The 25,391-nt window shown below is 46.9% G+C and overlaps 1 protein-coding gene across 2 annotated transcripts; it reads left to right on the plus strand.

Moving 5' to 3' along the window:
- Positions 1-1,848: 1,848 nt before the first annotated feature.
- Positions 1,849-22,953, plus strand: ERRFI1 (ERBB receptor feedback inhibitor 1). Of its 2 annotated transcripts, XM_081955014.1 has the most exons (5): positions 1,849-2,278; positions 8,266-8,369; positions 19,123-19,314; positions 19,447-19,520; positions 20,123-22,953. In XM_081955014.1, exons 3-5 carry the CDS (start codon positions 19,202-19,204, stop codon positions 21,253-21,255), a joined length of 1,320 nt encoding a protein of 439 aa, XP_081811140.1. In that variant the 5' UTR covers positions 1,849-2,278; positions 8,266-8,369; positions 19,123-19,201; the 3' UTR covers positions 21,256-22,953. The 2 variants fall into 2 exon arrangements, with proteins under 2 accessions (XP_081811140.1, XP_081811139.1); XM_081955013.1 differs by lacking the exon at positions 8,266-8,369 and having other exon boundaries at positions 1,850-2,278.
- The last annotated feature ends 2,438 nt before the right edge of the window (positions 22,954-25,391 follow it).

The following is a 25,391-nucleotide window of genomic DNA, read 5'->3' on the forward strand; positions in this document are numbered from 1 at the left end:
TGGAAGGGACCTTGGAGGTCTTCTAGTCCAGCCCCCTGCTCAATAAGAGAGTTGGAAGGGACCTTGGAGGTCTTCTAGTCCAACCCCCTGCTCAATAAGACAGTTGGAAGGGACCTTAGAGGTCTTCTAGTCCAATCCCCTCCTCAGGCAGGAAACCCTATATATCACCACGTGCAAACTCAATCCGGAATCCAGATCCACTTAACAGCCATGGTGAGAAAGATCACAAAACGGGGCAAAGCCCACTTAACCAACGTCTCATTTAACAGCAGAACTGTTGAGTTTCATTGTGCTGGTAAGTCAAGGACCATTCCTACGCCTCTCCCTCCTGCTGATGCTTGTGGATTATTATTATTATTATTTTTGTGAATAATTAAAAAGCAATAAAAATAAATTAAAAACAGAGCTCTCCACCTGGTGATTAGAATATTTTAATTTTTGCCATGGGTGGCTCACCCGAATGCCCCCTTTTAAGTTTACTTATGTAAGAGTGAGTCAGAGAGTCGATTTGCCAAGTTTGTCTGCTGTGGCAACATATTGATTTGAATCACTCCATATACTTAAACTCGGTTGCAAAATTAACTCCAAGCTAGCAAAACAAGAGCTGGCCTTTATTTTCCCCTTCTCTTTTAAAGAGCATTTCTTTCATTAAGTATGTCAACCAATCTCCTTGCGTACATGAAGTACAACCTCAATCAAGGCTCTACTGCTACCCTACTACTACTATACTATTGATAGAACAGCCTGAACGTTCCCAAATAAGTTTTAAGGCTTCCCAATTTACAAAGCAGTGGAATGCAGGAGATTCCTCAACGTAGGAGAACGATGGAGCTCAACATTTCTGTTGCTAAGCGAGAGGCTTGTTATGTGAATTTTGCCCCGTTTGATGACTTTTCTGGCCACCGTTGTTAAGCGAAACACTGCGATTGATAAGTTGGCAACCCACTTAACAACTGCCGCAAGCGAGGTCAGGGCGAAGGTTACCGTCCCTGTCCTACTATCCCCCTTTATGTCCATGTATATGTACACCTTTTATGTGTCTGTGTCTATGTTCTGCTTATTCATATCCATTTGTGCCCTATTTTCACTTGCCCATGTTGAGGTCTAGGCTGATACTTGTTTCCTTCTACTTGTTGACAAATAAAATAAATAAATAATAAATGAAAATAATAAATAAATAAATAAAATAAAAATAACAAACAAATCAAAAAAATAACTAAAAATAACTAATAAAAAATAAAAAATAAATAAAATAAAATAAATAAATAAATAAAAATAAATAATAAATAAATAAAAAATAAAACAAGTAAAAGCTAAAAAATAACAGATAAAATAAATAAAAGCTAAAAATAACATAGATAAAATAAATAAAATAATTAAAAAGTAAAAAATAAATAAAATAAATAAATAAAATACTAAAAAAATAAAAAATAAAATAAAATAAATAAATAAAAAATAAATAAATAAAAATAAAATAAATAAATAAAAAATAAAATAAATAAAAGCTAAAAAATAACAAAAAATAAAAAATAAAATAAATGAAATAGCTAAAAAATAACATAGATAAAATAAAATAAATAAATAAATAAATAAATAAATAAAAAATAAAATAATAAATAATAAATAATAAATAATAAATAATAAAAAATAAATAATAAATAAAAAATAAAAAATAAAAAATAAATAAATAAATAATAAAATAAATAAAATAATAAAATAATTAATAAATAATAAATAAAATAAAATAAAATAAAAAAATAAAAAATAAAAAATAAAAAATAAATAAAAAAATAAAAAAATAAAAAAATAAAAAAATAAAAAAATAAAAAAATAAAAAAATAAAAAAATAAAAAAATAAAATAAATAAAATAAATAAAATAAATAAAATAAATAAAATAAATAAAATAAATAAATAATAAAATAAAATAAATCAGCTCCCTTCCCGGACCTCTCGCTTAACCACAGGCATTTTTTGCAGGGCAAAGGGAGGTCGCAAAAACGGGCGGCGAAGCTTCCCTTCCCAAAGCGCCTCGCTCAGCAACCCAACATCCCCCCCGACCCCTCCACCCACCCAGACGCGGCATCGCCGCTTTAAGGGGGCGGGGCCTGCCGGGGAGAGATAGGAGAGGCGGGGCGAGGTGGGGGCGGCTCCCGCCAGCCCCGCCCTCCGCTATAAAAGCGCACTCTCGCCCGGGCTGCGGCTCAGAGTGACGCCGCCGCCGTCGCGGGAGAATGCGAGCCGGGCTCTTGGCAAGCGGAGCTCGCGGGCGCCCTCTAGGTGAGTCAAGGGGAAGGAGCGGGCGGGGGGGAGAAAGGCGCTTGAGGGCGGCGGGGGGGGGGCGGCTACCCAGCCTATCTGCAGGGAAGGGGAGGGGGAGCTCTGGATGCCCGGGGAGAATTGGGTCTGGGGGCGCTTAGGCGGAAGCCCCCTCCCCTCCTGCGACCCCCTGCAGCGGGGGGGGGGGAGGGCGGGGGGGGGCTCTTCTTCCCGGCCCTTCCTCCTGCACGACTCTCCCCCCCTCGCTTTGCTCCGCGATCCTCCGGGGCTGCGGCTGGGGAATCAAACCTTAGTCATCGTCCTACCAAGCGCGGCGGGGAGGCGACGGCGGTGCACCTGCCGCACAGGTAGGGCGAGCCCGGTTGCTAGGAGACCGCCCGGGGGCAGGAAGGTGAGCTCATGCAGCTCTTCAGCCGCCTCTCGCTCTCCCCCCCCCCTTTCCAACCTGGTCTGGGCATGGGAGGGGTCCTGTCCTCCCCCCCTCCCTTCCCACTGCCAGGATGACCCTGGTCTCAATTTGAGGAGGCCTCGGTTGTCTCTGAGCTGGGTGGTTTCCTTGCAGACGTCTCACGACCCAACTAAGGAGCAGCATCAGATGATAGATGGGAGTGGGGCTTTGCAAGGAGGAGGAGGATTATGGGGTCCTGGGAAGCGATCCCCCCTCCCCATTGCTGCCTTCTCCCCTGGTCTCCAAATCTGGGGTGGGTGGGTGGGGGCTCAGTTTGCAGATCTAAGCCTCTTCTTTGTGGGAAGCCCCTTAGATCTGCAAACTGAGCTTCCCCCCCCCCCCTTTGGAGACTTCACCTGGGCTTCACCTGTCTGTCCAAAGCACCTGAAGGCAGGAGGAGAAGCAGCAACAACTGATGGGAACTGATTCCAGGAGAGAAGCAACCTGGAATTAAGGAGAAATTTCCTGACAACTAAACCGGTGGAACTGCTTGCCACCAGAAGTGGTGGGTAGTTCCATCCCTGGAGGTTGTTCAAGAAGAGACTGGACAGCCACCTGTCTGAAATGGTCTAGGGTCTCCTGCTTGGGCAGGGGGTTGGACTAGAAGACCTCCGAGGTCCCTTCCAGCTCTATTCTGCTTGATTGAAATGGTCTGGGGTTTCCTGCTTGAGCAGGGGGCTGGACTAGAAGACCTCCGAGGTCCCTTCCAGCTCTTCTGTTATCCTTTCGGGAGATCACTGCAAGAGCTGAAGGACCAACTGCCCCAACCCCCCCCCCCCCAACCAAGCATCGCCCAAGCCAACAACCCGTTGTGCCATTTGTGTGGCTTGGTGTGTGTGTGCTAGAAACATTGGTGCCAGTCTCTCGCCCGCGGCCGTTACAAACACTTCCGTCAGATATCTGGCCCTTGCTTTGAAGCAGCGCTCCCCCCCCCTGTGCCCCCTTTCTTAGATCACACTGGGGGGGGGGTTATGGGCAGTGCCAGTCTAGGGCAGAGCAGTCGTTATATCAAGAGACGGTCCTTAGAAGTGGCGGGCGAAGGGGGCAACCAAGCCCCACTCCGTTGTTTCCCCTCTGCCAATTTTCTTTGGCAAAGCCGATTCCTTAAGGATGCCATTTGCTCTTCGGGGCAGGTGCCCGTCGGTCGTGGTTGCAGGAGGGGAGGTCTTCTGAACGGCTGGCCAAAGCTGGTCTGCAGTTTGCCATTTGCAGTTTTTCCGGGGGGCGGGGGGGGGGCGGCATTTGGCGCCAGAATTCCCGCGGTTTTTAAGCCGGGCGATTTTCAAAAAAATAAATGGCCTGCTTGCCACCAGAAGTTGTGAATGTTCAGTTCCTGGAGGTTTTTAAAGAAGAAATTGGACAGCTATTTGTCTGAAAAGAGCTAAGTTTTCCTACTTGGGCAGGGGGTTGGGCTAGATGACCTCCAAGACCCCTTCCGACTCCGTTATTCTATAATCTCAGATCAATTAGCCGGTGGAACTGCTTGCCACTAGAAGTTGTGAATGCTCCATCCCCGGAGGTTTTTAAGAATGGACAGCCGTTTGTCTGGAATCATCTAAGGCTTCCTACCTGAGCAGGGGGTTGGTCTAGAAGACCTCCAAGGTCCCTTCCAGCTCGGTTTCAAGAGCTTTTCTTGCCACCATTGCTAAGAGATTCCCTGCTGCCGTTAAGCGAGTCCCACGGTTGTTAAGCAGCTTCCCTATTGACTCTGCCTGTCAGACGGTTGCAGGAAGCCCGTGACCTCTCTTGCGACCGTCATAAATACAAGCCGTTTGCCAAGCATCTGGAAGGTGCTCTCGGCTGGGGTTCCAGAATGGTTGTCAGTCTGAAAAACTTTTTTTCATTGCCGTCGTAACTTTGCACGGACACTAAACGGACTGTCCTAAGTCCGGGACGAAAATCCCATCCTACCGTTGGCAATTGCGTGCAGCCCAGAAATGAGACCCAGCGTCCTCCAACTGGGTTTGCTGTTTAAGGTGTGAGTAGGGCTGTCCCTTCCTCCAGAGTTGCGTGTTGGTGTAGCTCCCCCCGGGCTCTTCCGTGGCACCTTACACAAAGGATGTGGCTGAACTGTTTAAAATCTAAGCTTGCTGGCGACTGTGGTTTGTTGATATTATTACCTTAATTACCTGGTGCTTTTCGTGTGCGAATACTTTCAGGAAGGTAAGATAAGGGTGTGCAACTGAAGAGGAGAAAGAATGATACTTCCATACAGGATAACAGAGTGACATAGTTGGAAGGGACCTTGGAGGTCTTCTAGTCCAGCCCCCTGCTCAAGCAGGAGATACTTCCATACAGAATAACAGAGTTGGAAGGGACCTTGGAGGTCTTCTAGTCCAGCCCCCTGCTCAAGCAGGAGATGCTTCCATACAGGATAACAGAGTAACATAGTTTGAAGGGATCTTGGAGGTCTTCTAGTCCAGCCCCCTGCTCAAGCAGGAGATGCTTCCATACAGGATCACAGAGTAACATAGTTGGAAGGGACCTTGGAGGTCTTCTAGTCCAGCCCCCTGCTCAAGCAGGAGACGCTTCCATACAGGATCACAGAGTAACATAGTTGGAAGGGACCTTGGAGGTCTTCTAGTCCAGCCCCCTGCTCAAGCAGGAGATGCTTCCATACAGGATCACAGAGTAACATAGTTGGAAGGGACCTTGGAGGTCTTCTAGTCCAGCCCCCTGCTCAAGCAGGAGACGCTTCCATACAGGATCACAGAGTAACATAGTTGGAAGGGACCTTGGAGGTCTTCTAGTCCAGCCCCCTGCTCAAGCAGGAGATGCTTCCATACAGGATAACAGAGTAACATAGTTGGAAGGGACCTTGGAGGTCTTCTAGTCCAGCCCTCTGCTCAAGCAGGAGACGCTTCCATACAGGATCACAGAGTAACATAGTTGGAAGGGACCTTGGAGGTCTTCTAGTCCAGCCCCCTGCTCAAGCAGGAGACGCTTCCATACAGGATCACAGAGTAACATAGTTGGAAGGGACCTTGGAGGTCTTCTAGTCCAACCCTCTGCTCAAGCAGGAAACCCTACTCCATTTTGGAGAAATTGGGTTTGGGAATACTATATAAATAAACTCTTTGTGATTTTAATGTTTGGAAAACATCAAATAAAAAAACACTTAAAAAAAAAACCACTCTTAATTCCTAGGCTTTGTAAAACAGCTAGGATGATTGAAGGACTAGAGACTAAAACATACGAAGAACGGTTGCAGGATTTGCGTTTTAGGCCAGTCTAGAGAAAAGAAGGACGGGGGGGGGGCATGAGGGCTGCCCCAAAGAAGAGGGGGTGGGGGAGTCCATTTATTGTCCAAAGAACGAAAAGGTCAGACAAGAAACAACAGATGGAAGTTCATCCAGGAGAGAAGCATCCTGGAATTAAGGAGAAATTTCCTGACAATTAAACCGGTGGAACTGCTTGCCACCAGAAGTGGTGGGTAGTCCCATCCCTGGAAGTTTTCAAGAAGAGACTGTCTGAAATGGTCTAGGGTCTCCTGCTTTGGCAGGGGGCTGGACTAGAAGACCTCCAAGGTCCCTTCCAGCTCTATTCTGTTGGATTGATTGATTGAATTATATTGATTGATTGAAGATCTCCAAGGTCCCTTCCAGCTCTATTCTGATGGATTGAAATGGTCTAGGGTCTCCTGCTTGAGCAGGGGGTGGGACTAGAAGACCTCCAAGGTCCCTTCCAGCTCTATTCTGATTGATTGATTGATTGAAATGGTCTAGGGTCTCCTGCTTGAGCAGGGGGTGGGACTAGAAGACCTCCAAGGTCCCTTCCAGCTCTATTCTGATTGATTGATTGATTGAAATGGTCTAGGGTCTCCTGCTTGAGCAGGGGGTGGGACTAGAAGACCTCCAAGGCCCCTTCCAGCTCTATTCTGATTGATTGATTGATTGAAATGGTCTAGGGTCTCCTGCTTGAGCAGAGGGTTGGACTAGAAGACCTCCAAGGCCCCTTCCAACTTTATTCTGATTGATTGATTGATTGAAATGGTCTAGGGTCTCCTGCTTGAGCAGGGGGTGGGACTAGAAGACCTCCAAGGTCCCTTCCAGCTCTATTCTGATTGATTGATTGATTGAAATGGTCTAGGGTCTCCTGCTTGAGCAGGGGGTGGGACTAGAAGACCTCCAAGGTCCCTTCCAGCTCTATTCTGATTGATTGATTGATTGAAATGGTCTAGGGTCTCCTGCTTGAGCAGGGGGTGGGACTAGAAGACCTCCAAGGCCCCTTCCAGCTCTATTCTGATTGATTGATTGAAATGGTCTAGGGTCTCCTGCTTGAGCAGGGGGTGGGACTAGAAGACCTCCAAGGCCCCTTCCAGCTCTATTCTGATTGATTGATTGATTGAAATGGTCTAGGGTCTCCTGCTTGAGCAGGGGGTGGGACTAGAAGACCTCCAAGGCCCCTTCCAGCTCTATTCTGATTGATTGATTGATTGAAATGGTCTAGGGTCTCCTGCTTGAGCAGGGGGTGGGACTAGAAGACCTCCAAGGCCCCTTCCAGCTCTATTCTGATTGATTGATTGATTGAAATGGTCTAGGGTCTCCTGCTTGAGCAGGGGGTGGGACTAGAAGACCTCCAAGGCCCCTTCCAGCTCTATTCTGATTGATTGATTGATTGAAATGGTCTAGGGTCTCCTGCTTGAGCAGGGGGTGGGACTAGAAGACCTCCAAGGCCCCTTCCAGCTCTATTCTGATGGATTGATTGATTGAAATGGTCTAGGGTCTCCTGCTTGAGCAGGGGGCTAGACTAGAAGACCTCGAAGGTCCCTTCCACCTCTGTTTCGATTAGCCCCTGACTCACAACGTACCTGCTGTGATTCGCTTCCTCCCAAAACCAGGTTTGGTAGCAACAGGCAGGATTTTCTTTGAAATGCTTCCGATTAAAACGTTAGATTAACAATGGCCGACAATGACCCACAATTTTGTATAATCCATAAACGGACGTTTGCCGGGGTTTTTTTGGGGGGGGGCGATGTAATTACCCCAAAGGTCCCTCTTCTGTGTGTGTGTGTTTGTGTGTGTTAGAAGAGTGAAGAAAGGTTTTGCCCAGCAGCCTTGATAGGGAAAGCTTTGGGGAGAGCTGTTGCTGCTGTTTCTGGCAAAGGCTCTGTGTGTGTGTGTGTGTGTGTGTAAGTTGTCATTTGTGCAAGCTTGCGTTCAGTCTTTGCTGCAGGCCAAGGGGATTGGGGGGGGGGGGGAGAAATCCAGGAATCCGTCCCAATTTGGGGCTGCCAAGGCAACGGGGTTAACATTTGTGCTGCAGCCTTGGGAGATGTTGAATTTTTTTTTTTGCTTGGGTAGTGATGCCATGGGAATTCGGATCCAGGGAATATATTTTTGTGTGTGTGTCTGTGTGTGAATACACCCACAAAGGAAGAACATTTGTCTGCTCAGGGTTGAAATTGAGGGCTCTTTGCTGCTGTCTTGGTGGCTTTTCCTACAGATGTTTCATGGGTCATGAAATGCTAGAAGGGAGGAGGAGGAAGAGGACTGTGGGGGTCCTTGGTGCTCTCTGAGCTGGGTGGTTTTTCTTGCAGACGTCTCACGACCCAGCTAGGGAACGTCATCAGTGCTGGAAGAGAGGGGGTTTGTAGAGAGAAGGAGGAGGAAGACAAGAACCGATAAGAGTTACTTAGTTAAGGTAATGAAATTTCTGCAGGAAAACTAGCAAGAAGACTACTAAGGGCTCCACAATCCCCCCCTCTCCTCCTCCCCTGCAAAACCCCACTCCCTTCTAGCATGGATGATGTAAGCTAGTTGGGTCATGAAACATCTGCAAGAAAACAAGCAAGCTCAGAGAACACCATGGACTCTGTGTGTGAGGGGGGGAGGGAGAAAGAGAGAGAAGGAGAGAGAGAGAGACAGAAGACAGGAGGAGAAGGAGAAAGGGAGAAGGGGAAAGAGAAGGAGAAAGGGAGAGAAGAGGGAAAAGAAGGAGAAAGAGAGAGAAGAGAGAGAGAAGAAAGAGGAGAAAGGGAGAGAAGGAGAAAGGAGAGAGAGAGAAGAAAGGGAGAGGAGAGAGAGAGAAGGGGAAAGAGAAGGAGAAAGAGAAGAGGGAGAGGAGAAAGGAGAGAGAGAGGAAAAAAGGAGAGAAGGAGAGAGAGAGAAGAAAGAGGAGAAAGGGAGAGAAGGAGAAAGAGAGAGAAGAGGGAGAGAAGGGGAGAGAGAGAGAGAAGAAAGAGGGAGAGGAGAGAGAGAGAGAAGGGGAAAGAGAAGGAGAAAGAGGAGAGAGAGAGGAAAAAAGGAGAGAAGGAGAGAGAGAGAGAAGAAAGAGGGAGAGAAGGAGAGAGAGGGAGAAGGAGAGAGAGGGAGAGAAGGAGAGAGGGAGAAGGAGAGAGGGAGAAGGAGAGAGAGGGAGAAGGAGAGAGAGGGAGAAGGAGAGAGAGAACAACCCGCAGTCTTTGCAACTGCCCTGTAAAGCTGCCTGGGATGCAAATGGGAAAAATGAGTTTGGATAGCCTCAAGGAGTCCCGTCAGAACTGAGGAATAGTACCTGAATTTATATACAGTTCTTTTTCCTCCAAATATCCCTCCTTGGTCTCTTTTTCCCTCCTCTTCAGAGAGGCACCTCCTGAGCTCCTCTTGGCTGCTCTGGCCTTTGGTTGATGGCCGGGTCTTCCCCAGGTGCTATTCGCTTCTTCTCACCTTAAAGGTTTAAGACACCTGGATTTTCCACTCCCAGAATCCCCCAGCCCCACCTGTGCCGCCTGGGGAATTCTGGCTGTTGCCCGAGGCTTCCCAAGAGCCGGAAGCCAATTCCTGGTCCCGACAAAAAACCCTTTTGTTAATTTGTGGTGAATTCTGCTCGTTGATATCCAGAAAAGCCTTTCGAGGGAGGATTTACGGTCACAGACCTTCTCTGTCTTGGAGAGCTGCCAGGACGATCTCTGCAAAGTCTCCAAACCAATTAAGCGAAGTAATGGTCTCCTGCAAACTCCACTCCCCTTCCGCTTCTCTTTTATTTCCTCTGGGAAGGGCCATTCATTGTCCACCTGTGGCCTTACTCCCAAGTCAACCCCTGTTCTTTAGCTCTTCCTTTCCTCTGGCAACTCTGCGCATGCGCACACTGGGAATAGGCTCCAGCTCTTCTTCTGCCTCTCCGATGTCTGACTCCGAAGGCAGCTGATAACTGGCATACGGTCCTGGCCCCATCTCTGCCTCCGAAACAGAGCCCTCATCCGAGCCTTCCCCAGACTCCAGGACTGGCCCAGGTTCCTCCCCAAACTCCTCACTGTCCGAATCTCCTGCCAGCTCCTCAGGCCGGCCACAACACTGGGAGCTGAAGTCCAGTTCTCAAAAGTGGCCACGGTTGAGAACATTGCTCAGTCTAAAAAGGGACTTAACGTTCACGAGTTTGTCCGTGATTGTGAAGCTTTTTCTGTATGTCTCCATAGTGTACTATTTCCCCCCACCCCTCCTGATGTGCCTCAGTTTCCCTCTCTTGGAAATTCCCCTTTTCCCAAGGTCAGGATTGGGTGGGTATGTTGAGGGAGCAGTGGTTGTGGGGCTCCCTCTCCTTTTGCTTCTTACCTTTGGGTCCCGTAGGACGGTAGGGCAAGGACCTACGCAACGTAGGTGGACCTCTTAATACTTGTGTATCTAGGGGACTTTCAATCAGAATAGAGCTGGAAGGGACCTTGGAGGTTGTCTAGTCCAATCCCTCTGCTGATTTAATAGATTGTTTGAACTGTTTGAGCAGGGGGTTGGACTAGAAGACCTCCAGGGTCCCTTCCAGCTCTATTCTGATGGATTGAAATGATCTAGGGTCTCCTACTTGAGCAGGGGGTTGGACTAGAAGACCTCCAAGGTCCCTTCCAGCCCTATTCGGATTGACTGATTGATTGAAATGGTCTAGGTTTTTCTGCTTGAGCAGGGGGTTGGACTAGAAGACCTCCAAGGCCCCTGCCAGCCCTATTCGGATTGACTGATTGATTGAAATGGTCTAGGTTTTTCTGCTTGAGCAGGGGGTTGGACTAGAAGACCTCCAAGATCCCTTCAGGCTCTATTCGGATTTATTGATTGATTGAAATGGTCCAGGGTCTCCTGCCTGAGCAGGGGGTCGGACTAGAAGACCTCCAAGGTCCCTTCCAACTCTGTTATCCTCTTATTCTGTATGGAAGTGTCTTCTGCTTGAGCAGAGGGTTGGACTAGAAGACCTCCAAGGCCCCTGCCAGCTCTCTGCTGATCCCCATTAGTCCCTGACCCTTCACCAAATTTTATCTTCACCCTAGCTGAGCACGTAAAAATAAAATAAAAACCCTGGTGACTCACTCTTCACATCCTGTGATTGTATAGTCTATTCATCCGGCTGTGAAATTCCAGTATTTTTACTTTGGAAAGGACATGGGGGTGCGAAGGAAGACTCACCTCTGACTCACCTACAATTTTATATCTCGCGGATGGCTGAAAAAACAAACCCACATATTTTTAGCATTTTACAATTCAGCGTTTCTTAACTCGGATATGAAAAAGGAGCGAATTTTTTAAAAAGTCTAAAAGGTATTTTGTTTTGTGCAACTTTTGCAAAGGTTTTTTTTTTTTTTTGAATCAGACGAGAGTTGGGAAGAGCCAGATGTTTGAGCCAGATGTTCTTTCGGTCAAGCCTACCTCGCAGGGTTGTTGTGTGGAAAATAGATGGAGGGAAGGCGAGGATGCCTTCATTTGTAAAAATAAAATAAAATTAAAAGTCAGGATCGATCTATCTCTATCTATCTATCCATCTATCTATCATCTATCTATCCGTCCATCTATCTATCTATCTATCTATCATCCTATCTATCCATCCATCTATCCATCTATCCATCTATCATCTGTCTGTCTGTCTGTCTATCTATCTATATCTATCCATCCATCTATCTATCATCCTATCTATCTATCTATCTATCTATCTATCTATCTATCTATCTATCTATCTATCTATCTATCTATCTATCATCTGTCTATCTATCATCCTATCTATCCATCCATCCATCCATCCATCCATCCATCTATCATCTGTCTATCTATCTATCTATCTATCTATCTATCTATCTATCTATCTATCTATCTATCTCTATCCATCCATCCATCCATCCATCCATCCATCATCCTATCTATCTATCTATCCATCCATCCATCTATCATCTGTCTGTCTGTCTGACTGTCTATCTATCTATCTATCTCTATCTATCCATCCATCTATCTATCATCCTATCTATCTATCTATCTATCTATCTATCTATCTATCTATCATCTGTCTATCTATCATCCTATCTATCCATCCATCCATCCATCCATCCATCCATCCATCCATCCATCTATCATCTGTCTATCTATCTATCTATATAATCTATCTATCTATCTATCTATCTATCTATCTATCTATCTATCTATCTATCTATCTCTATCTATCCATCCATCCATCCATCCATCCATCCATCCATCCATCCATCTATCATCCTATCTATCTATCCATCCATCCATCTATCTCTATCTATCTTTTTCTTTCTATCTATCTATCATCTATCTATCTATCTATCTATCTATCTATCTATCTATCTATCTATCATCTAATAAATAATATAATCTAACACGGCTTCCGCAGGTGGTCCTCGGACATACATCCGCAACGGAGCCCAAAACGACTTTTGTTAAGCGAGACATTTGTGAAGTGCAGCCTTGCCCCGTTTTACGACCTTCCTTGCAACAGCTGCTAAGTGAATCGCTGCAGTTGTTAAGGGAGGAATGCAGTTGTTAAGCGAACCCGCGGCTTCCCCTGTGACTTTGCTGGTCAGAAGGTCGTAATAGTGGGTCAGGGGTACCTTGGGACACAACCACCGTCGTAAATGCGAGCCAGTGGCCAAGCGTCTGAATTCCGATCACGTGACGGTCGTAAGTGGGTGGGTGGGGGAAATACCCAGTCAAAAGTTCCCCTTTTTTCACCCACAGGTCCGTTGTAGCTTTTGAACGGCACACTAAACGAACCGTTGTAAGTGGAGGACTGTCTGATTTCCTATAGAAAATTGCCTACAAGTCAGTAAGGATTTAAACATCTGGGCTGAGTCGTGTTTCTTTCGCATCCGCCCCAACGCGAGGATTTCCTATCGCTGTTAAATGAAAAATAACGCTGGAGGGGAAATGTTTTGGTTTTGACCAGTGGTCTCAATTTGAGGGGGCCTCGGTGGTCTCTGCGCTTGGGGGGGGTTTCCTTGCAGACGTCTCACGACCCAATTAGGGAACGGCCTCAGTGCTAGAAGGGTATGGGGTTTGCAAGGAGGACGACTGTGGGGTCCTTGCTGCTCTCTGAGCTTGGTGGTTTGCATGCAGACGTCTCACGACCCAGCTAGTTAACATTGTCAGTGCTAGAAGGGAGAGGGGTTTGTGGAGAGGTGGAGGGGAGGAAGAGGAGGAAAGGAAAGGAAGGTGGAGGTGAAGGAGAAGAGGAGGAAGAGGAGAAGGAAGTGACTTTGGGGTCTCTGATGGTCTCTGAGTTGGGTGCTTTCCTTGTGGACGTCTCACAACCCAGCTAGGTAACATTGTCAGTGCTAGAAGGGAGGGGGGTTTGCGGAGAGGTGGAGGGGAGGAAGAGGAGGAAAGGAAAGGAAGGTGGAGGTGAAGGAGAAGAGGAGGAAGAGGAGAAGGAAATGACTTTGGGGTCCCTGATGGTCTCTGAGTTGGGTGGTTTTCTTGCAGACGTCTCACGACCCAGCTAGGTAACATTGTCAGTGCTAGAAGGGAGAGGGGTTTGTGGAGAGGTGGAGGGGAGGAAGAGGAGGAAAGGAAAGGAAGGTGGAGGTGAAGGAGAAGCGGAGGAAGAGGAGAAGGAAGTGACTTTGGGGTCTCTGATGGTCTCTGAGTTGGGTGCTTTCCTTGTGGACGTCTCACAACCCAGCTAGGTAACATTGTCAGTGCTAGAAGGGAGGGGGGTTTGCGGAGAGGAGGAGGAGAAGGAGGCAGAGGGGAAGAGGAAGAAGAGGAGGAAGAGGAGGAGGACTGTGGGGTCCTTGCTGCTCTCTGAGCTGCGTGCTTTCCTTGCGGACGTCTCACGACCCAGCTAGATAACATAGTCAGTGTTAGGAGGTAGAGCAAGAGAGCGGGAGGAAGAGGAGGGCAACCACTGTGCCATATATACTCCCTCCAATCCAATTCCGATTCTGGGGGAACAGCCTCCCCCAGAAAAACCCACCCAGATCGACTCCTGGCACCATCCCCAAACGGTGAAGAATACTACTACTACTACTACTACTACTACTACTACTACTACTACTACTACTACTAGTAGTAGTAGTAGTAATAATTACATTCTGGTGGTTTCGGGGCAGTCAGGAGAGCAGCGCAGGCGGGCAAGCAAGCCTCGATTAAAAAGGCCGGTGGAAATAAAAGAACAGAAAGTAACGTGAAAATCAAAATAATGAAATTGCTGGCTTTTTAAAGAAATGCTTGGGGGGGTTGAACCCGGATTTCCTGGCATCCCCAAATGGTGAATAATAATAATAATAGTAGTAGTAGTACTACTAGTAGTAATTACATTCCGGTTGTTGTAGGCAGTCGCCCAAGGGAGGGAGGGAGGGAGGGAGGGAGGGTGCCCGCCTTGCCCTCCTGCCCTTTGCTTGTGCTGAGTTTTCCCCCTCCAGGCTGTGGCGGAAACCTGTATTAAGTCGGGAGTGGCTTCCGATGGGTGCCTGCTTCCTCCCCTCCTCCTCCTCCTCTCGCAGGCGTTTACAAGGCAGAGGAAGTGATGTCAGGCAGTGGTTAAACCGGGATGAGCAGCTGGGGCAGGGCGGGTGATCGTCTTTGGCAGCGAAGTTGCCCCTCCTGCCTCTGGAGATTTGCTCCTGATAGTTGGTGGCTGAGTAGGCAGAAAACTAGGTTACTAAAGGCAGGAAGAAGGGTTGTTGGTTTTTTTTTTTTTTTGGCTTGCAAGGCCAGCCAAACTGTGTTTCCCCCCTATTCCCTCCCTCCATCCCTCCCACCCATCCATCCATCCATCTATCTATCAAATCTATCTATCTCTCCATCTCTCTCTCTCTCTATCAAATCTATCTATCATCTATCTATCTATCTATCTATCTATCTATCTATCTATCTATCACTCCATCTCTCTCTCTCTCTCTATCAAATCTATCTATCATCTATCAAATCTATCTATTTATCTATCAAATCTATCTATCTATCTATCTATCAAAATCTATCTATCATCTATCTATCATCTATCTATCATCTATCTATCAAATCTATCTATCATCTATATCTATCTATCAAATCTATCTATCTATCAAATTATCTATCTCTCCATCTCTCTCTCTCTCTATCAAATCTATCATCTATCTATCTTCTATCAAATCTATATCACTCCATCTCTCTCTCTCTCTCTCTCTCTCTCTCTCTCTATCAAATCTATCTATCATCTATCAAATCTATCTCTCTATCAAATCTATCTATCAATCAATCTATCTATCAAATCTATCTTTCTATCTATCATTTATCTATCTATCTATCTATCTATCTATCTATCTATCTATCTATCTATCTCTCATCTATTCATCCATCCATCCATCCATCCATCCATCCATCCATCTATCTATCTATCAAATCTATCTTTCTTTCTATGATCTATCTATCTATCTATCTATCTATCTATCTATCTATCTATCTATCAAATCTATCTTTCTTTCTATGATCTATCTATCTATCTATCTATCTATCTATCTATCTATCTATCTATCTATCTCTCATCTATTCATCCATCCATCCATCCATCCATCCATCTATCTATCATCTATCTATCTATCTATCTATCTATCTATCTATCTATCTATCTATCTATCTATCTATCTATCTATCTATCAAATCTATCTTTCTTTCTATGATCTATCTATCATCTATCTATCTATCTATCATCTATCTATCTATCTATCTATCAAATCTATCTATCTCTACCTGTGCAGACCCCTCCTCCCCTTGGTGTCGTTTCCGGAAGGGTTTCTGCAGCCCCGGAGGAGGAGGGGGGCTTTTGCACGGAGGGAATGCTGGCTTGGGTGGGGGTCACCATCATTACTTCTCTCTCCTTCCCCACCCGATGCTTGTAGTAGGACAGGCCCAGGGGTGGGGGGAGAGAAATGGGTTTGCAAATTAGGATGGGATTTGGGGGGGGGGTGGCACACAAAATGGCCAACTCGTGCTTGTGGTTGTGTGCCAGCAGCAGTTGGGGTGAAAGGAATTTCTGGGGGGGTGGGGGGCGTCTCGTTCGGATGGCGCAGGGATCTTAAGCGGGTTTAGTAAGACAGCGGAGTATTTGCTCAGTCAGAATAGAGCTTGGAATATACCTCAGAGGTCATCTAGTCCAACCCCCTGCTCGAGCGGGAGACCCTAGACCTTTTCAATCAGAATGCAGCTGGAAGGGACCTTGGAGGTCATCTAGTCCAGCCCCCTGCTCGAGCAGGAAACCCTAGACCTTTTCAATCAGGATGGAGCTTGGAAGGGACCTCGGAGGTCATCTAGTCCAACCCCCTGTTCGAGCGGGAGACCATAGACCTTTTCAATCAGAATGGGGCTTGGAAAGGACCTCGGAGGTCATCTAGTCCAACCCCCTGCTCGAGCAGGAAACCCTAGACCTTTTCAATCAGAATGGGGCTTGGAAAGGACCTCGGAGGTCATCTAGTCCAGCCCCCTGCTCGAGCGGGACACCCTATTACCCCTTCCAGACAAACGGTTGTCCGATCTCTTCTTCAAAGGCCTCCAGTGTTGGGAGCAGCCGCAGCTTCTGGTGGCAAGTGGTTCCACTGGTTCTTCTCCCTGCCAGGAAATTGCTCCTTGAGTTCTAGCTTTGCTTCTCTCCTTGTTTCGCTTCTCCTCCTGCCTTCTGGGGGCCGCCCCCTCCCTGCCCTCCCGTGGGCCCATCGAGGCAGACGCTCGGGGTGTGGGGAGGGGTCCTGGTGCCCCTTCAGTCCTCCCCGGGCTGAGTGATTCAGCTGGGCCTCCATCCACTCCCCTGGCAGGATATTATTCTCCTCCGTCCCTTCATTATGCCACGACTTCCTCTCCCTAATAACACACCTTTCAGGTTGTCATCAGGTGCAGGAAGGGTGCTTGCAACCCATTTCCTCTCCCAGCCAGGCTTTCTCCCACACGCCAGGAGGGAAATCTAGGTTCCCTTCGGAGAAACTGAGGCCGGGAGGGAGTAGACGGGGTGGGGCACAGAGGGCCTTCTGTTTTTAGGGACAGGGAAGGGAAGGAAGAGAGAAGGAAAGAGAGAGAGAAAATGAAGGAATAGGAAAGAGAGAGAGAAGGAAAGAGAAAGAAATAAGGAAAGAATGGGAAAGAAAGAAGCAATGAGAGAGAAGGAAAGAGAAAGAAATGAAGGCATAAGAGAGAGAAAGAAGCAGAGAAGGAAAGAGAAAGAAATAAAGAAGGAATAAGAGAGAGAGAGAGAGAAGGAAAGAGAAATAAATAAAGAATAAGAGAGAGAAAAAGGAGAGAAGGAAAGAGAAAGAAATAAAGGAGAAAGAGAGAAGGAAAGAGAAAGGAATAAAGAAGGAATAAGAGAAAGAGAGAAGGAAAGAGAAGGAAAGAGAAAGAAATAAAGAAGGAATAAGAGAAGGAAAGAGAGAGAAGGAAAGAGAAAGAAATAAAGAAGGAATAAGAGAGAGAGAGAGAAAGAAGGAGAGAAGGAAAGAGAAAGAAATAAAGAAGGAATAAGAGAGAAAAAGAAAGGAGAGAGGAAGAGAAAGAAATAAAGAAGGAATAAGAGAGAGAGAGATAAGGAAAGAGAGAGAAGGAAATAAATAAATAAAGGAATGAGAGAAAGAGAAGGAAATAAATTAATAAAGAAGGAATAAGAGAAAGAAGGAAGGAGAGAGAAAAGAAAGAGAAATGAAGGAATAAGAGAGAAAGAAAGAAGGAGAGAAGGAAAGAGAAAGAAAAAGAAGGAATAAGAGAGAGAAAGGGAAGAAAAGGGAGAGAGAAGGAAAGAAAGGGGGAGAGAAGGAAAGGAGAGAAAAGGAAAGAAAGAAAGAAAAAAAAGAGAGAGAAAGACAAAGAAATAAAGGCATAAAGAACAGGAAAGAAAGAAGGAAAGAGAAGAGAAAAAAGAAAGAAAAAAGGAATAAGAGGAAAGAGAGAAAGAAAGAGCTCGAAACATGAGAATTACAGTCATTATACTAATAAAATTAGATATTATTATAGAGAGAAAGAGAAAAAAAGAAAAAGAAAGATTGAAATGGGGAGAAATACAGCCATTATACTAAGAATACCATTAAAACACTGGGTGGTCTCCTTTCCCCCTGGTACATCCTCTTTTCCAAGAGTTCCTCTCTTGGCTTCCACCAAGGGAACTGGTGTTAGCAAAGCAGAAGTCTGAAATATTCCGGTCAACAGTTCGTTTAGCGTCTGTTCACAGTTACAACGGCCCTGAAAAAGGCCGTTTTTCACTCTTCTGACCATTGCAGCATCCAGGGTCTCCTGCTGGAGCAGGGGGTTGGACTGGATGACCTCCAAGGCCCCTTCCAGCTCTATTCTGATTGATGGATTGAAATGGCCTAGGGTCTCCTGCTTGAGCAGGGGGTTGGACTGGATGACCTCCAAGGCCCCTTCCAGCTCTATTCTGATTGATGGATTGAAATGGTCTAGGGTCTCCTGCTTGAGCAGGGGGTTGGACTGGATGACCTCCAAGGCCCCTTCCAGCTCTATTCTGATTGATTGATTGAAATGGTCTAGGGTCTCCTGCTTGAGCAGGGGGTTGGACTAGAAGACCTCCAAGGTCCCTTCCAGCTCTATTCTGATTGATGGATTGAAATGGTCTAAGGTCTCCTGCTTGAGCAGGGGGTTGGACTGGATGACCTCCAAGGCCCCTTCCAGCTCTATTCTGATTGATGGATTGAAATGGTCTAGGGTCTCCTGCTTGAGCAGGGGGTTGGACTAGAAGACCTCCAAGGTCCCTTCCAGCTCTATTCTGATTGATGGATTGAAATGGTCTAAGGTCTCCTGCTTGAGCAGGGGGTTGGACTGGATGACCTCCAAGGCCCCTTCCAGCTCTATTCTGATTGATGGATTGAAATGGTCTAGGGTCTCCTGCTTGAGCAGGGGGTTGGACTAGAAGACCTCCAAGGTCCCTTCCAGCTCTATTCTGATTGATGGATTGAAATGGTCTAGGGTCTCCTGCTTGAGCAGGAGATTGGACTAGAAGACCTCCAAGGCCCCTTCCAGCTCTATTCTGATTGATGGATTGAAATGGTCTAAGGTCTCCTGATTGAGCAGGGGGTTGGACTAGAAGACCTCCAAGGTCCCTTCCAGCCCCAATCCCCACTGTACTGTTCCTGGCTCCTTCCAAAGCAGCTGGTCTCTGGAAATAGGAGCCATCCCCCCTTCTCCTTTGACCCTGGGGTCATCCTTACGCTCCCCTCTTTTTCTTTTCCCAGGGTGCGAAGGTGGCTGTTGAAGACAATGGACTCCTTCTGAAACGCCAACAACGGGGCAGAGCCTCGTCCGACACAGGCCATGTCCACTACAGGCATTGCGGCCCAGGAGGTCAACCTCTCCTTGAACCCTGGCTATCTCCGTAATGGAAGCCTGGAGGCCTGTTGCCGTCGCCACAACAGCCAGCTTGCAAAGTGAGTGCGGGAGTGGGGAACGACGCAGCACGCGCGCGGGGTCTTAGACACGCTATCGTGCGAGGGCCCTCCATGCTTCCCCCTTTAGTTTACGGATGTGTTTCCCCCCCCCCTCTTTCTCTTACAACCCAGTCCTTTCTTCCACGTGGACTCTGTGGCGATGGCTTGCAACTTGAACCCAGGACCGCATCCTCTGACCTCCGTTGGTAGGTACCCCCAAAATTGGTTCCCTTTCTTATTTTATCCCACCGGAATGCTTTTGGGGGGGTCTCCATTGTGTTCTTCGCTTGCCCTCTAGCGCAGGGGGTCTCCAAGATTTCTGGCGGGGTGGAGGGGGGGAGAGGGATGGTTCGACGCAAGCCCACCATTCATGGGGAACACCCCCCCTTCCCCCTCCCTGACTGGCTGGTCCGAAAAACCGAAAAAATTGGGGAACTCTACACAAAAGGCGGGGACGTGGTGGCTAAGACGCTGAGCTTATCGAACCAAAAGGCCAGCAGTTTGGCGGTTCGAATCCCCAGCGCTGCATAATGGAGTGAGCTCCTGTTCCTTGTCCCAGCTTCTGCCAATCTAGCAGTTCAAAAGCATGTAGAAAAACAGGAACCACCTTTGGTGGGAAGGGAACAGAGTTCCGTGCGCCTTCGGCATTGAGTCATGCTGGCCACATGACCACGGAGATGTCTTCGGACAGCGCTGGCTCTTCGGCTTTGAAACGGAGATGAGCAGTGCCCCCTAGAGTCAGGAACGACTAGCATAGAGGGGAACCTTTACCTATTTAATATTAATCCCAAGATATCTTTCCTCCTAGGCCAGGTCTCCTGTCCCGATCCAGACGGCGGACCGAGCTTCCTCTTGAGAGACAGCCCTTCTCTCCTTCGCTCCCCTGCTCCTTCCGCCTCTGAAGACCGCTTCGTTTCCGGCTTCGGTGGACTTTCTCTGACCGTGAATCGGAACTCCGACGAGATGCCTTCTCAAATCCCGGGGAAGAGCGGCCCGCTCCTCTCCCTTCCCCTCCCTTCATTGGAGCGAAGCGCCCGTCCACTGCCGCCTCTCCCCATCCCCGAGAACTTCCTGCACGACGAAGTGGACCGAGAAGTGGAATTCCTGACCAGTTCGGATACCGACTTCTTGCTGGAGAAGTGTGCGAGTCCCAGTTTTAAACTCTCGGCTCAGGGGAGGCGAAGTTTCAGGGGTTGCGGCCAGATTAACTACGCCTACTTCGACGCTCCGGCAGAGGTGAAGCAGCAACAGCCCAGCTGTCCCGAGAACACCTGCCCACCCCCTCCACCACCGCAACAACCTCACCGCCGGCTGCGCCGTTCTCATTCCGGCCCTGCTGGGTCCTTCAACAAACCGTCGGTCAGGGTCTCCAGCCACCTCTGTCCCTCCTCGCCCAGCTCCGACGACGACAAACCCGAGGTTCCCCCCAGGGTACCTCTTCCCCCCCGGCCCCTCAAACCTGATTACCGGAGGTGGTCGGCCGAAGTGACCTCTGGCGCGTACAGTGACGAAGACAAGCCGCCCAAGGTCCCTCCGCGGGAACCTCTGCCCTGGAGCCATTCTCGGACGCCGAGTCCCAAAACATTGCCGGCATATCTCCACGGAGTCATGCCCCCGACGCAGAGTTTTGCCCCGGATCCGAAGTACGTCAGCAGCAAAGCTCTCCAGAGGCAGCACAGCGAAGGCTCGGCGCACAAGGTGCCCTGCATTCTCCCCATCATCGAAAACGGCAAAAAAGTCAGCTCCACTCACTACTACCTCTTGCCGGAGAGGCCCCCTTATTTGGACAAATACGAGATGTTCTTCCAGGAAGCGGAGGAAGGCGGCTTGAGGCCAGAGGAGGGACGGCGGCAGGCAGGCCACGAAGCCGCCACGTTGGTCAAGGCTGACTTGGGGGGACTCGTCAAACGCAAACATTTGGCCTGCATGGTTTCTCCCTAAGGAATTTCAGCCAGCGTTGAAACGATTTTGAATCCGAGAACAACGCCTCCTCCCAAGGACCCTGTGTAGAGACTTGGCCGCCCCTAGGCGTAAGCGGGTAAGCGGAGTGGCCAGTGCTGGAGCCTCCTGGATGGATGGCCATGGTGACCACAGCTCAACTGCCGACACCCGGGCCGGGAGGGGGGGAGACTTGGAAGGAGAACAAGTCCTACGCAACTGAAGTTGGCCAGTTAATTGAATATTCTAGAGCTGCGGTCTCTGGACTTTTACGGTTTTACGAACCGGTGGCTGGTTGGGTGGCACGGAGCTCCCTTTGTTTGACTGGCGGCTACGCACGCGTCTACCACGGCGTTGCGCATCCAAGGGCCACAGCTCGTTGGGATCGGGGACCCCCGTTCTAGAATAATATATACCTATAAGTAGAAACTCACCTAAGTTAGAAGGACCGAATTTTAGTCTTGTTAAGGAGACCGGCGGCTTTAGCTGAAAGCACAGAAGACAAAAGCAAGTTCAGTATTTTTTTTGCGGGTGTTATAGACGTTTTTCCACTTTGTGGCGTTAGGTAGACTTTTAAATTATTTCTGTCCCGAGATGTTCTCTCCGCTGTTCCCTTGGAGGAGGAATGGCGCGTGCAACACGAGTTGGCCAACCACTTCCCTGTCCCTTGGCTCGTCCCTTCTTTAGTCTTGTTCCGTGGGCTGCGCAGCCGTCTACATTTTGAGGTCCGAGAAAGATTTATTTGATTTCTCTCGATCAGCGGTCCCCAAACTTTCTAACTTGGTGGCCCGGCCACCCCTGGGCGGGAGGGAGGAGGAGAGGGGAAATGGTTTTGTGTGTCCATTTCAGCTCGCACAAATGGACCTTCGTGCCCGAGCCCCCGCCACTCATGCAAGTAAAGTTACGTGCCTGTAGAGTTGCTTGCCGCTAGTAACGGCCCCGAAGTAGGCCACTGCCTGGGGGTGTGTGGCAGTTGGGGACCCCTGGTCTAGATCAACAGCTCTGCGTTACGGCAGCCGCAGAGGGTTTTATGTGATCACACAACCACTAAAAAAAATGCATTCCGACTCAGCTGCCACGTTTGTTTGAAAAGGGGACCAATTGTGTAGATATAGAGCTGGTCTCGGTTGTGGGGTCACAAATCTTGGGAGTGGAGCCTGCGTGGTTTTATTGTGTTCTGCCTGAGCAGGGGGCTGGACTAGAAGACCTCCAAGGTCCCTTCCATATCTATTCTGATTGATTGATTGATTGAAATGGTCTTGGGTCTCCTGCTTGAGCTGGGGGCTGGACTAGAAGACCTCCAAGGTCCCTTCCAGCTCTATTCTGATTGATTGATTAATTCCAAGGGTGCATTGTTGTCGTTTTTTCCTTCACTTTCTCACACACAACATGCATACTGGATAAATAAACTGTGGTTTTTTTGGGGGGGGGGATTAACACAAACCCCCGTTGTTTACACTTCCCGATCTGCTAAAATGGGAATATTTCCTTTCTTTTTTTTTTCCTGACACTTTAGGAAAAACCGACCGTTCTCATCCAAACGAAATGAAGGTTTATCACAAAAACAATATGCACTGAAAAACTTAGGTATGGGGGTGTACCGTATCGAAGGGGTTGTGTTCAGTTGTATTTTGGATATATATATATATATATATATATATATTGTCACGTCTTGGATTGAATAAAGTTATGACATACTTATTTATGGTAAAGGTGCAGCTCCTATTTTTATTGGTTATCCAGGCTTGCTACGAGTCTCGGAGAGTCACGGACCAATTAAGCAAACTAATGGTCTCCTGCAAACTCCACTCCCCTGTCGCTCCTCTTTTATTCCCTCTGGGAGCGGCCATTCATCCTCCACCTGTGGCCTTCCTCCCAAGTAGACCCATGTTCTTTAGCTGTTCCCTTCGTCTGGCAACTCTGCGCATGCGCACACTGGGAAAAGGCTCCAGCTGTTCTTCTGCCTTACTGATGTCTGACTTCGGAGGCAGCTGATAACTGTCAGACGGTCCTGGCCCCATCTCTGCCTCCGACACAGAGCCCTCATCAGAGCCTTCCCCAGACTCCAGGACTGGCCCAGGTTCCTCCCCAACCCTCCTCACTCTCCGAATCTGCTGTTAGCTTTGCTGGCCACTGACCGGCCACAACAGAATGGTTGATACCTGAGTAACATACATTTCAATACAAATAGACATCGTATTATTACTCATAGTTATTCCATCTCACTTTCATGGTTTCATAATTATTTACCTATATCTTTTTACTACCACCCTTCAGTTCTAAATCTTCTTTTTACTCTTTCATATATCTTAATATATTGCTATATTTCCCCTCTTATTTCTATCTCTATTTTAACTTTTCCTCCTCCTATCACTATTTTGTTCAGAAACGTGGTAGTAACATTCCTTTTCTGTTTCCCCATCATTCCCTGTTTGGTTATTCACGTTTCTCTTCTTTAGCTCTTCACATCTGTTTGTATTAAAGTTCCTTCCTTCCTTTCTTGCTTCCTTTCATTATTCAATCTCTTAATATACACTTCTTTCACCAATCACAATAATTAAAAACCTTTAAAATATATTAAAGTTCCTTCTTTCCTTCCTTCCTTCCTTCCTTCCTTCCTTCCTTCCTTCCTTCCTTCCTTCCTTCCATTATTCAATCTCTTTAATATACGCTTCTTTCACCAATCACAATCATTAAAAACCTTTAAAATATATTAAACTTCCTTCCTTTCATTATTCAATCTCTTAATATACGCTTCTTTCACCAATCACAATCATTAAAAACCTTTAAAATATATTAAACTTCCTTCCTTTCTTCCTTTCATTATTCAATCTCTTAATATACGCTTCTTTCACCAATCACAATCATTAAAAACCTTTAAAATATATTAAACTTCCTTCCTTCCTTCCTTTCATTATTCAATCTCTTAATATACGCTTCTTTCACCAATCACAATCATTAAAAACCTTTAAAATATATTAAACTTCCTTCCTTCCTTCCTTTCATTATTCAATCTCTTAATATACGCTTCTTTCACCAATCACAATCATTAAAAACTTTTAAAATATATTAAAGTTCCTTCTTTCCTTCCTTCCTTCCTTTCATTATTCAATCTCTTAATATACGCTTCTGTCACCAATCACAACCATTAAAAACCTTTAAAATATATCTGTTTCATGGGTTTTTTTTTCCTAACTCCCTCCTTCCAACTCTTAAATTTACAATTCCCTCCCTCTTCTACTCCGAGGTGTTCTCTGCTCGTTTTTTAAAACTGCAAGCCAAGTGGAGTTGCCACACCGAATTGCCGCTCGGTGCGCGTTTTAGGGTGTGTGTTTCTACGCAATTCACATTGGTCGATCCCGTCGTACGATGTGCCTACTACTATCAACACTGGGCAGTTTGCCACACCGCGGCTGCACAACAAGTTGTAGGCTGAGTTTGAAGCGCTTAAAGGCGGCAGCTCGGGACTTTTTAACTCCTCGCTTTTACAACCGCACGATTTTCGGCACAGCTCCCTTGCTCAGTTTTAGGACAGTTGCTAAGCGAATCTGGCTTCCCCTCTTGACTTTTAAAATAACGTTGTGTGTGTTAGGAGTTTGCACCCTCTTTGTTAAAAGGACAACTTTCCAACGTGCGCACACACACACACATTTTGCAAAATTCGTTTTGGGGACAGAGGTTTGGATAAAACAGGGTGGATAAAAACCGATGATTTAAAATAAATAAATAAAACAAGAGTTTTAAATTTTTACATCTTACATTTATTTAAATAGGATTTTTTAAAAATCTTAAATCAAATTAGTTTGAACAAAATGCTTTTGGAATAAAAAGCTTTTATCCAAAGATACATTTTCCACCGAAGATGCATTCCTCGTTTAGTTTATTCTGCATGAAACGGGGCCTAGTTATGTCGCAGGAGGCTGTACGCATTCTGCAATATTTCACATTTTTGCTAAACTTGTGCAATGAGTTTAAGCTCTCTGAGCTGAGATAAGACATGCTCTGTACGGGTGATGCATTCACACAATTTTACAGTCCAGATGACAGCGGCTCTTTAAGAATTATTTCAATTTAGTTGATTTAAATGAAGCCTTTTTTTAAACTAGTGATTTAAACCGGGATTTAAATCAAACCCACCC

Source organism: Natrix helvetica (genome assembly GCF_964273705.1).
Source record: "Natrix helvetica genome assembly, chromosome: 5".
NCBI classification, from domain to species: Eukaryota; Metazoa; Chordata; class Lepidosauria; order Squamata; family Natricidae; genus Natrix; species Natrix helvetica.